Source organism: Salmo trutta, chromosome 12 (assembly GCF_901001165.1).
Source record: "Salmo trutta chromosome 12, fSalTru1.1, whole genome shotgun sequence".
Lineage (NCBI taxonomy): Eukaryota > Metazoa > Chordata > Actinopteri > Salmoniformes > Salmonidae > Salmo > Salmo trutta.
The window spans coordinates 59,876,243-59,887,697 of NC_042968.1; the positions used below are offsets into that span (position 1 = coordinate 59,876,243).

General features: G+C 41.4%; 1 protein-coding gene across 1 annotated transcript in view; it reads right to left on the bottom strand.

Annotated features, from left to right (window-relative positions):
* LOC115202582 (toll-like receptor 8) overlaps positions 1-9,843 on the bottom strand; it is a 32,040-nt gene extending 22,197 nt beyond the window's left edge. Inside the window, exon 1 of the mRNA XM_029766692.1 lies at positions 9,599-9,843. Coding sequence (XP_029622552.1) covers positions 9,599-9,843 — 245 coding nt within the window. The remainder of the gene's footprint in view (positions 1-9,598) is intronic.
* Between the last annotated feature and the right edge of the window lie 1,612 nt (positions 9,844-11,455).

Below are 11,455 nucleotides of genomic sequence, written 5' to 3' on the forward strand. Positions count from 1 at the left end.
ACAACAAAGAGTAAATAGGATAATTTAGGTCATTAAGTCAGTCTCGTCCAAAACAGAGTTTTGTAAGTGAGTTCGTCATGACTTACTAGAGGATTGGGACTCCCGAGTGGCTCGGCACTGCATCTCACTGCTAGAGGCATCACTACAGACCCTGGTTCAATTCCAGATTGTGTCACAACCAGCCGTGATTGGGAGTGCCGTAGGGTGGCGTACAATCGGCCAAGTGTTGTTTGGTAGGGGTAGGCCGTCATTGTAAATAAGAATTTGTTCTTAACTGGCTTGCCTAGTTAAAAAACAAATAAATTGGGTTTTGATTTTGACAATGCTCACTTGCCCACTAACACAGGATACACAGCTGCAGTGATTGCACTCTATCCAATCCTACTGCAGAACACACAAACAGTGAGACAAACCTAACCAGCACTGCAGCAGATCGGACTTTGTTTACATAAGACATGTCATACATTTTTTTTACTTGAAATATAACCTGCACCAAACGCATTAGCTAGATGTAAAATTGCAGGACTAAAATCTCCTCTGTAAAAGCGTCAACATTGATGGCGGATTTATTGAGTTCTCAGATTCATTCTGATTATTTTGAGGAAGTGATGATGCAAACTCATCATACTGGCTGTATTTCTGCCTGCTTGAAAGGGGAATAGGTCAGATACACATAAAAACATGAAATAACCCCGTGAATCAATAGAACATTGCTCAGAGATGCACAAAAACTTAACATTCAAAATGGGTGAATCTTTCCTTTAACTGCTCTATTCTTTAATAACTTGCTCTCCTGCTTGCAAGCCACTCTTCCCTAGAGGTTCTGCATTCACCTGTGCCCTGAACTGTGCAGCCCTCTCTTTGTTAGATAGAGGCATCTAGGACAGAATTTCCCTTAAAACATCAAAACGGTACTTATAAATCCTTGATTAAATCCTTATGATTTGAATTGATAACCTCACAAAAACAAAATAATAATGACCATATTGCTATCTCTTTTGTTAATTAACAACATAAATAAAGACAACACATGCCTTACATTGTCATTAATAAAACATAACAATATCAAGTCCAGGTCCTAAAAGCTTATGGGTTAGGGTTAGGGTTAGAGGGTTAGGGTTAGGGTTGTGACAAACAATAAAGCTATACATGTGTCATTCGGAGTTACACATTACATTGTGGTATAACAGTTATGCCGAATGACAGAATCGTTAGTCCAAATTACAAAAAAACAATTTTGAACTCATTCAACAGGCAATTGCTTGGTCACCTATGGAAAACTACATCCTTGACCTACAGCTTTTTAATGTCATATTTCACATCAAATATGAAATTTAAAAAAATTAAAAACATAAATGTTTTTAAGCGTTCTACTGCATGACACAATATTTTATATCATAGTGCAACAGTGACCGAATACCCTTACCAAAAAAAACAGGCTTCTGGCAAACAGTTGTGGCAAACCTTTGGCAAATTTGCATCAAGTTTTGTGGCAAATTGCTGAGGTAAAATTGCGGCAACTTGTGAACTTCTGGCAAACTTGTAGCGAATATTCTGTTTGCTGCAAACTCAGTATGAATATTCAAATTAGATCAGGTTTTTGGTTACTGTGTGTTAAACATTGAAATGCATTCACATAAACAAAATCACAACTTTAAATGAACTTACTTCACAGAGAAAAAAACTAAACATGCTAAATGTAGTAAATATACTTAACATGTATTCAACATCTTTAACAGATAAAAAAGTCCAATACAACTTGAAATAAATCAGCATGCTAATGAAGAAAAGAGAAGACTGCATATTTCCCAAATAAATAGTTTATTTAATATTTTTATTGATCTACAACATTTATATGAGAGAAATGGGAACACTATGGGGATGATGACCTTAGGATGTTTAAAGGGACAACTACATAATTATTTACATGAGCCAAGTGATAACTGAGCAATAGATTTCAACCAATGGAAGTTTAAAAATATAATAAAAAATGTTTTATTCATTAAAACAACAAAAACGAAATCAAACACAGTTCAGAACTATGCCCTTTTGAGTGAACTTTGGAGATGGTGGCCCTGTGGAAGTCCTTCGTCCCAAAGGTTGTTGAATGCATGCACTGAAACAATCAGAAAACAAAACAAAACTAAGACACTGAAAACAATTACTGAACTCATGTGGCATTTAAAAAGGTAGAAATTGAGCTATGCCTAATATATTATTTTTCCAAAATTGATTATTGTTACTCTAAAAACATTGGGTTCAAAATAACCCAATTTTGGTAGTTTTGACAAACCAGTGCTTGGTCTATATTGAACAAACACAGCATTGGGTTAATTCAAACCAGCAGGTTTGGGTTGTGCTTCTAACCCAGTGCCTTGGGTTGAGTGCTTGACCCAACTGCTGGGTAAATTAGACAACAGGACATTCGTAAAGTACTCAGACCCCTTCACTTTTTCCACATTTTATTATGTTACAGCCTTATTCTAAAATGGATTAAATCGTTTTTTCCCCTCATCAATCTACACACAATACCCCATAATGAAAAGCAAAAACAGTTTTTTTGTAATCTTTGCAAATGTATAAAATAAACTGTAATATCACGTTTACATAAGTATTCAGACCCTTTACTCAGTACTTTGTTGAAGCACTTTTGGCAGCGATTACAGCCTTGAGTCTTCTTGGGTATGACGCTACAAGCTGTGTTTGTGGAGTTTCTCTCATTCTTCTCTGCAGATCCTCTCAAGCTCTGTCAGGTTGGATGGGGAGCATCACTGCACAGCTATTATCACGTCTCTCCAGAGATGTTCGATTAGGTTCAAGTCTGGGCTCTGGCTGGGCCACTCAAGGACATTCAGAGACTTGTCCCGAAGCCACTCCTGCGTTGCCTTGGCTGTGTGCTTAGGGATGTTGCCTTGTTGGAAGGTGAACCTTCGCCCAAGTCTGAGGTCCTGAGCACCCTGGAGCAGGTTTACATCAAGGATCTCTCTGTACTTCACTCTGTTAATCTTTCCCTCGATCCTGACTGGTCTTACAGTCCCTGCCGCTGAAAAACATCCCCACAGCATGATGCTTGGCATTCAAGCCAAAGAGTTCAATCTTGGTTTCATCAGACCAGAGAATCTTGTTTCTCATGGTCAGAGTCCTTTAGGTCCCTTTTAGCAAACTCCAAGCGGGCTATCATGTGTCTTTTACTGAGGAGTGACTACTCTACCATAAAGGCTTGACTGGTGGAGTGCTGCAGAGATGGTTGTCCTTCTGGACCATTGGTGTCTTGGTCACCTCCCTGACCAAGACCCTTATCCCCCAATTGCTCAGTTTGGCCGGACGGCCAGTTCTAGGAAGAGTCTTGGTGGTTCCAAACTTCTATTTAAGAATTATGGAGGACACTGTTCTTTGGGACCTTCTATGCTCCAGCCATTTTTTGGTACCCTTCCCCAGATCTGTGCCTCCACACAACCCTGTCTCTGAGCTCTACGTACAATTCCTTTGACCTCATGGCTTGGTTTTTGCTCTGACGGCACCGGAGAAGATGACTGACGTTTTACGTGCGCCTAACCGATTGTGTTTTTCTGTTCGCTTTTGTGCGTTGTGATGTATCTTTTTTCTTTTTACATATTTTGTACATAATGTTGCTGCTACTGTCTCTTATGACTGAAAATAACTTCTGGACATCAGAACAGCGATTACTCTGGCAGATGCTTTTTTTTCTTCCTTTAACGAGTCTGACAAACCCAACATGAACGACATACTGCTTTCCGGGAACAGGCCCAAATCACGGTCATTTGCGTGAAGAGATGACGGACAAAAAGAGGACAGAGGTCGGGCTGCCTTCTGAGAATTTATAGGCGATCGAATAAACCCCCATTGCCTTCTGTTACTTCTAGCTAACGTGCAATCTTTGGAAAATAAAATTGACGACCTACGAGGAAGATTAAACTACCAACGGGACATTAAAAACGAATATCTTATGCTTCACGGAGTCGTGGCTGAACGACGACATTATCAGCTGGCTGGTTATATGCTGTATCGGCAGGATAGAACAGCGGCGTCTGGTAAAACAAGGGGTGGCGGATTATGCATATATGTAAACAACAGCTGGTGTATGACATCTAAGGAAGTCTCGAGGTTTTGCTCGCCTGAGGTAGAGTACCTCATGATAAGCTGTAGACCACACTATCTACCTAGAGAGTTTTCATCTGTATTTTTCGTAGCTGTCTACATACCACCACAGACCGATCCTGGCACTAAGACCTCACTCAATGAGCTGTATTCCGCCATAAGCAAACAGTAAAACGCTCATCCAGAGGCAGCGCTCCTAGTGTCCGGGGACTTTAATGCAGGGAAACTTAAATCTGCTTTACCTAATTTCTATCAGCATGTTAAATGTGCAACCAGAGGGACAAAAAACTCTGGACCATCTTTACTCCACACCGAGACGCCTACAAAGCTCTCCCTCGCCTTCTATTTGGCAAATCTGACCATAATTCTATCCTCCTGATTCCTGCTTACAAGCAAAAATTAAAGCAGGAAGCACCAGTGACTCAGTCAATAAAAAAAGTGGTCAGATGAAGCATATGCTAAACTACAGGACTGTTTTGCTAGCACAGACTGGAATATGTTCCGGGATTCTTCCGATAGCATTAAGGAGTACACCACATCAGTCACTGGCTTTATCAATAAGTGCATCGAGGACGCCGTCCCCACAGTGATCGTACGTACATACCCCAACCAGAAGCCATGGATTACAGGCAACATCTGCACTGAGCTAAAGTCTGCACCAGCCGATTTCAGGGAGCGGGACTCTAACCCGGAAGCTTATAAGAAATCCCGCTATGCCCTCCGACGAACCATCAAACAGGCAAAGTGTCAATAGGACTAAGATTGAATTGTACTACACCGGCTCCGACGCTTGTCAGATGTGGCAGGGCCTGCAAACCAATACAGACTACAAAGGGAAGCACAGCCGAGAGCTGCCCAGTGACACGAGCCTACCAGACGAGCTAAACTACTATTATGCTCGCTTCGAGGAAAATAACACTGAAACATGCATGAGAGCACCAGCTGTTCCTGGACGACTGTGTGATCACGCTTAGGGTTACAAAGGGTCGGAAACTTTCCGCTAAATTTCTAGAAGTTAAGCCCAGGAATGTTGCTTAAATTCATCAAAAAGAATTGCTTATAACAGTGAATATTTTTTTGTGGGATACACATAAGGCAATTCTAGGTCTTGTGGCATATATTGGTTAAACTATCCCCGATTCAATGGTATTGCAACCCTCTGCATGCACAGTGTATTCTTCCATCACATGTGCAGTGCACTCTTACATCCCATGTACAGCTGATTCTCAAGATCTTGCACACTAATGAGATGCTATTGAGCCCACAGGACTACTGGTAAGTTTTGAATACAATACTGGGTGGGGAGAATATATTTTATATGACATACATTATTTTTTGTTAACTAGTAAATAGTAGCCTACAGCAAAGTGTGTTTAAATCATTTCTAACTTGTTAATTAACAATTTCTGCAAGTTAGTTTTTGCTACCATGTGGGTAATAGCTTGTTGAGCCTGCTAACTGAGGAGTGCTAATTCACCTGTTTCCATACATGTTTAATTTTAAAACATTTATCTTACAAAGGAGTTGTTTAATCTAACTGTTTAACTATTTATCTGAACATGTTGTTTTTTTTACATTTTTTTTCCTAATCTTTACAGGAAAATACTAAGGGCACTATCTGATGTGTGGAGACATTTCACTGCAGCTAATGTAGATTGAAAAGCTGTGTACATTTGCAAATACTGTGCCAAATCTTTTATGAAGAATGCAACAAAAATGCAAATCATAGAGAAAGCAGACTGTATTGCAATCATCTCTGATGGGTGGTGGAATGTTCGTGGGAATAATGAACTATATCATCTCTACCCCTCAACCAGTATTCTACAAGAGCACAGACACAAGGAACAACAGACACACCAGTCTCTACATTGCAGATGAGCTGAAGGCAGTCATCAATGACCTTGGACCACAGAAGGTATTTACACTGGTGACAGAGAATGCTGCGAACATGAAGGATGCTTGGTCTAAAGTGGAGGAGTCCTACCCTCACATTATTACACCCATTGGCTGAAATATATCAAAAAGCGTGAAGACTTCTGCCTGAAGCCCATACACGCTGCAGCGTACATGTTCGACCCCTGGCAAGAGCATCCTGTCTGGAGCAGAGATCAATAAGGCCTATAGTGTCATCCCTATCGTGTCTCGCCACCTTGGCCTGGATGAGAGCAAGATTCTTGGCAGTCTGGCGAAGTACACTACCAAGCAAGGGCTTTGGGATGGAGATGCAATTTGGCAGTCGTGCCAACATATCTCATCAGCCACCTGGTGGAAGGGACTGCGGATCTGAGGCTCTTTCCCCTCCATCATCCTCCAAATCCCACCAACATCAGCTGCCTCAGAGCGCAACTGGTTCTTGTTTGGGAACACACACACCAAAGCACGCAACAGACTGACCAATACAAGGGTTGAAAAATTGGTGGCCATCTGGGCAAATTTGAGGCTTTTTGAGCCTGACGACGAGCCATCTTCAACAAGGTTGGAAAGTGACAGTGAAGATGAGGCCTCAGAGTCTGAGGTTCAAGAGGTGGACATTGAGGAGGTCCAGGGAGAAGACATGGAAGCATGAGAGGAAGACAACCAAAGCTTTAGATTCTAGACTATCATTTTACAGATGTATATTGAAAACGTTTTTGGGGGATGCGATGGATCATTCAATATTCCCTTTCTTTTTGTTGTTCAGTGAAATCCTCCCATGTGAAAAGTCAACTCAATTAAAGTTCAATTTGTAACAATTCTTTTTTTTAATTCTATTGGAAGGATTTGATCATTTGCAATTATGTATACTTATGATAATGTAAAAAGTTTGTTTCTGTCTCCATATTATATGGTAAAAATATCCAATGTAAAAAAACATCTACATTTAAATGGTATTAATATTAATTCCCATAAATTCCCGTTAATTCCCACGGAAAGTTTCCACCTCTGAATCTTCCCCAAAATGTGCAACCCTAAACACGCTCTCCGCAGCCGATGTGAGTAAGACCTTTAAACAGGTCAACATTCACAAGGTCGCAGGGCCAGACGGATTACCAGGACGTGTACTTCGAGCATGCGCTGACCAACTGGCAAGTGTCCTCACTGACATTTTCAACCGCTCCCTGTCAGAGTCTGTAATACCAACATGTTTCAAGCAGACCACCATAGTCCCTGTGCCCAAGAACACCAAGGTAACCTGCCTAAATGACTACCGACTTGTAGCACTCACATCTGTAGCCATGAAGTGCTTTGAAAGGCTAGTCATGGTTCACATCAACACCATTATCCCAGCAAACCTAGACCCACTCCAATTTGCATACCGCCCTAACATATCCACAGATGATGCAATCTCTGTTGCACTCAACACTGCCCTTTCCCACCTGGACAAAAGGAACACCTATGTGAGAATGCTATTCATTGACTACAGCTCAGCGTTCAACATCATAGAGCCCTCAAAGCTCATCAATAAGCTAAGGACTCTGGGACTAAACACCTCCCTCTGCAACTGGATCCTGGACTTCCTGACGGGCTGCCCCCAGGTGGTAAGGGTAGTAAAAACACATCTGCCACGCTGATCCTCAACACAGGGGCCCCTCAGGGGTGCGTGCTCAGTCCCCTCCTGTACTCCCTGTTCACTCATGACTGCACGGCCAGGCACGACTCCAACACCATAATTAAGTTTGCCGATGACACAACAGTGGTAGGCCTGATCACCGACAATGACGAGACAGCCTATAGGGAGGTTAGAGACCTGGCCGTGTGGTGCCAGGATAACAACCTCTCCCTCAACGTGATCAAGACAAAGGAGATTATTGTGGACTACAGGAAAAGGAGGACCAAGTACACCCCCATTCTCATCGATGGGGATATAGTGGTGCAGGTTAAGTGCTTTAAGTTCCTTGGTGTCCACATCACCAACAAACTAACATGTTCCAAGCACACCAAGACAATCGTGAAGAGGGCACGACAAAACCTATTCCCCCTCAGTAGACTGAAAAGATTTGTGATCCTCAAAAGGTTCTACAGCTGCAACATCGAGTGGTTGCATCACTGCCTGGAATGGCAACTGCCACCCTAGTCATAGATTGTTCTCTCTGCGACCACACGGAAAACGGTACCGGAGCACCAAGTCTAGGTCCAAGAGGCTTCTAAACAGCTTCTACCCCCAAGCCATAAGACTCCTGAACATCTAATCAAATGGCTACCCAGACTATTTGCATTGCACCCCCCCCCCTTTACACCGCTGCTACCCTGTTATTATCTATGCACAGTCACTTTAATAACTCTACATGTACAAATTACTTCAATTTCCTTGAGTAACCGGTGCCCCTGCACATTGACTGTGTACCGGTCCCCTGTATATAGTCTCGCTATTATTATTTTACTGCTGCTCTTTAACTACTTGTTACTTTTATTTCTTATTCATATTTTTTAAACTGCATTGTTGGTTAAACTGCACCAAACACTGTTGTATTCGGCACATGTGACTAATCAAATTTGATTTGATCTGTGGGACCTTATATAGACAGGTGTGTGCCTTTCCAAATCATGTCCAATACACTCCAATCAAGTTGTAAAAACATCGCAAGGATGATCAATGAAATCAGGATGCACCAGAGGTCAATTTCGAGTCTCATATAAAAAGGGTCTGAACACTTAAGGTATTTCAGTTTTTTATTTGTAATACATTTGCAAAAATATCTAAAAACCTGTTTTCACTTGGTCATCATGGGGTATTGTGTGTAGATTGATAAGGGGAAAAAAATGTTTTATCCATTTACGAATAAGGCTGTATCATAACAAAATGTGTCAAAAGTGAAGGGGTTCGAATACTTTCCGATTGCACTGTATATAGCTGGATTAAAACAACCCAGTGTGTTGTATTGTGACATAAATCCAGCACATTGGGTTGGGGGCTTGACCCAGCAGCTGGGTAATTTATGTAATCCTTTTCAGTCATCCTAATTTCAATTTTGTTAGCATATTTTTGCCTTCTATACCATCCCTTTCCTACATACACAATCAAGATACAATGATGAATTTCAAATAATTAATTTCTATTGCATGCATTTTAGAACATAATGTACATCATGTCAGAGAATGTACAAGAATATATACAAATGTTAAATAGCACATTGAAACAAAGCCATATTATCTAAATATGTATCATTTCACAATATTTCATAAAATAGTATTGATTATTATAATTGATTGATATTATTTAATGAACCAAACAGTCCAAACATCAGACTAAAGCCTTAGCTGAATGTGATGTGCACACTCAGATTGCAATTGGAGAGAAACAAAGCCTGAGTGCCTGTGACACTGTCTGTCTTAAGAGCATATTAGCATAGGAATGAGAAACTCATGGCTCAGCCATCCATTGATCTATTAGGAACACTGAGGGCTGTGGTTACTGCTATCCCTTCTCACACTATATACAAGAGCAGATACTTATCCACTATTCTTCAGTGGAAAAAAAATATTTTTGCAACAATCTAACTGTGGGGGATTCTGTGTCTTGCTGTTGATCCACAGTGGTCTATAGGAATTCCCATGCTGGCGCACAGTGGGAAAGTTGATATCAAACACATAATAGGACTTGAAGCCCACATCCAGTGCCCCAAGCAGTGTACTTTGCTCCAATGCTGGTCCACTAATGACTGTAAACCCCTGTGAGCAGTCCCCAAGAACCAACACAAATGGGTAGGGTCTGGTCACCTCTGCCTGGTGGAGGTACTCAACCATGTTGGACCCAACCTGTTAGAGAAATCTTTAGATTTTAGAGTACGAGAACTTGTGCAAAGCATGGAGGCACACTGACAATGCCCTCACACACACTGTATTTTGTATATTTTATAGTCCATTTACATCAATCAACACCCAATCCCTACATCTTCCATTCATTTGGGGCTGGGGCTCATAGGTTAATTTTCACAACACTAACCACATTTCCATCCAACCATTTCATGCGGATGAATTACCTGACACATGGGAAAAGTCACGACTGGGCTGATGGAAACATGAAGTGCTGGAACAATTTTATAAATGCCTACAGACTATTTGTTCGTTCGACATGGTGGGATCTTTTTGTGTCGTTAAAATGAATTGTGAGAAATGGTGGTGGAAACTCCTTTATGGGAAAATATTGATATAATAACCATCATATCGAAGTAAACTTGGAGTCACGCGATGATAAGGTGTGTGGTCCCCCATTACGACTCAGGAAAGCATGCAGTTTATTAAACTACAGATTAAGTAAATGATATAAACTTCACAGGGTGGTGAATGTGCAAGATGAAGAGCTTGATGCTCCTTTCCAATAAATATTGAGGGTCTTATTCTGGTGACATGATGATAGATGCTTGGCTCCTGTTTGACAAATGAAAAATAATATTGCTCTTATCCATAATAATCTCATAATGTAGGTAGCCTACCCCCACTGTGTGTGCGAGCTGTTGGCTAAAGGGCATATGCCAAGACCAGAGTGGGCACATTTGGTATATATTTTTTATTTTATTTTACCTTTATTTAACCAGGTAGGCTAGTTGAGAACAAGTTCTTATTTACAGCTGCGACCTGGCCAAGATAAAGCAAAGTAGTTCGACACATACAACAACACAGAGTTACACATGGAATAAACAAACATACAGTCAATAATACAGTAGAAAAAGTTTATATACAGTGTGTGCAAATGAGGTAGGATAAGGGAGGTAAGGCAATAAATAGGCCATGGTGGCGAAGTAATTACAATATAGCAATTAAACATTGGAATGGTAGATGTGCAGAAGATGAATGTGCAAGTAGAGATACTGGGGTGCAAAGGAGCATGATAAATAAATACAGTATGGGGATAAGGTAGTTGGATGGGCTATTTACAGATGGGCTATGTACAGGTGCAGTGATCTGTGAGCTGCTTTGACAGCTGGGGCTTAAAGCTAGTGAGGGAGATATGAGTCTCCAGCTTCAGTGATTTTTGCAGGTCGTTCCAGTCATTGGCAGCAGAGAACTGGAAGGAAAGGCGGCCAAATTTAAGAATTGGCTTTGGCGGTGACAAGTGAGATATACCTGCTGGAGCGCGTGCTACGGGTGGGTGCTGCTATGGTGACCAGTGAGCTGAGATAATGCGGGGCTTTACCTAGCAGAGACTTGTAGATGACCTGGAGCCAGTGGGTTTGGCGACGAGTATGAAGCGAGGGCCAGCCAATGAGAGCGTACAGGTCACAGTGGTGGGTAGTATATGGGGCTTTGGTGACAAAACGGATGGCACTATGATAGACTGCATCCAATTTGTTGAGTAGTGTTGGAGGCTATTTTGTAAATGATATCGCCAAAGTCGAGGATCGGTAGGATGGTCAGT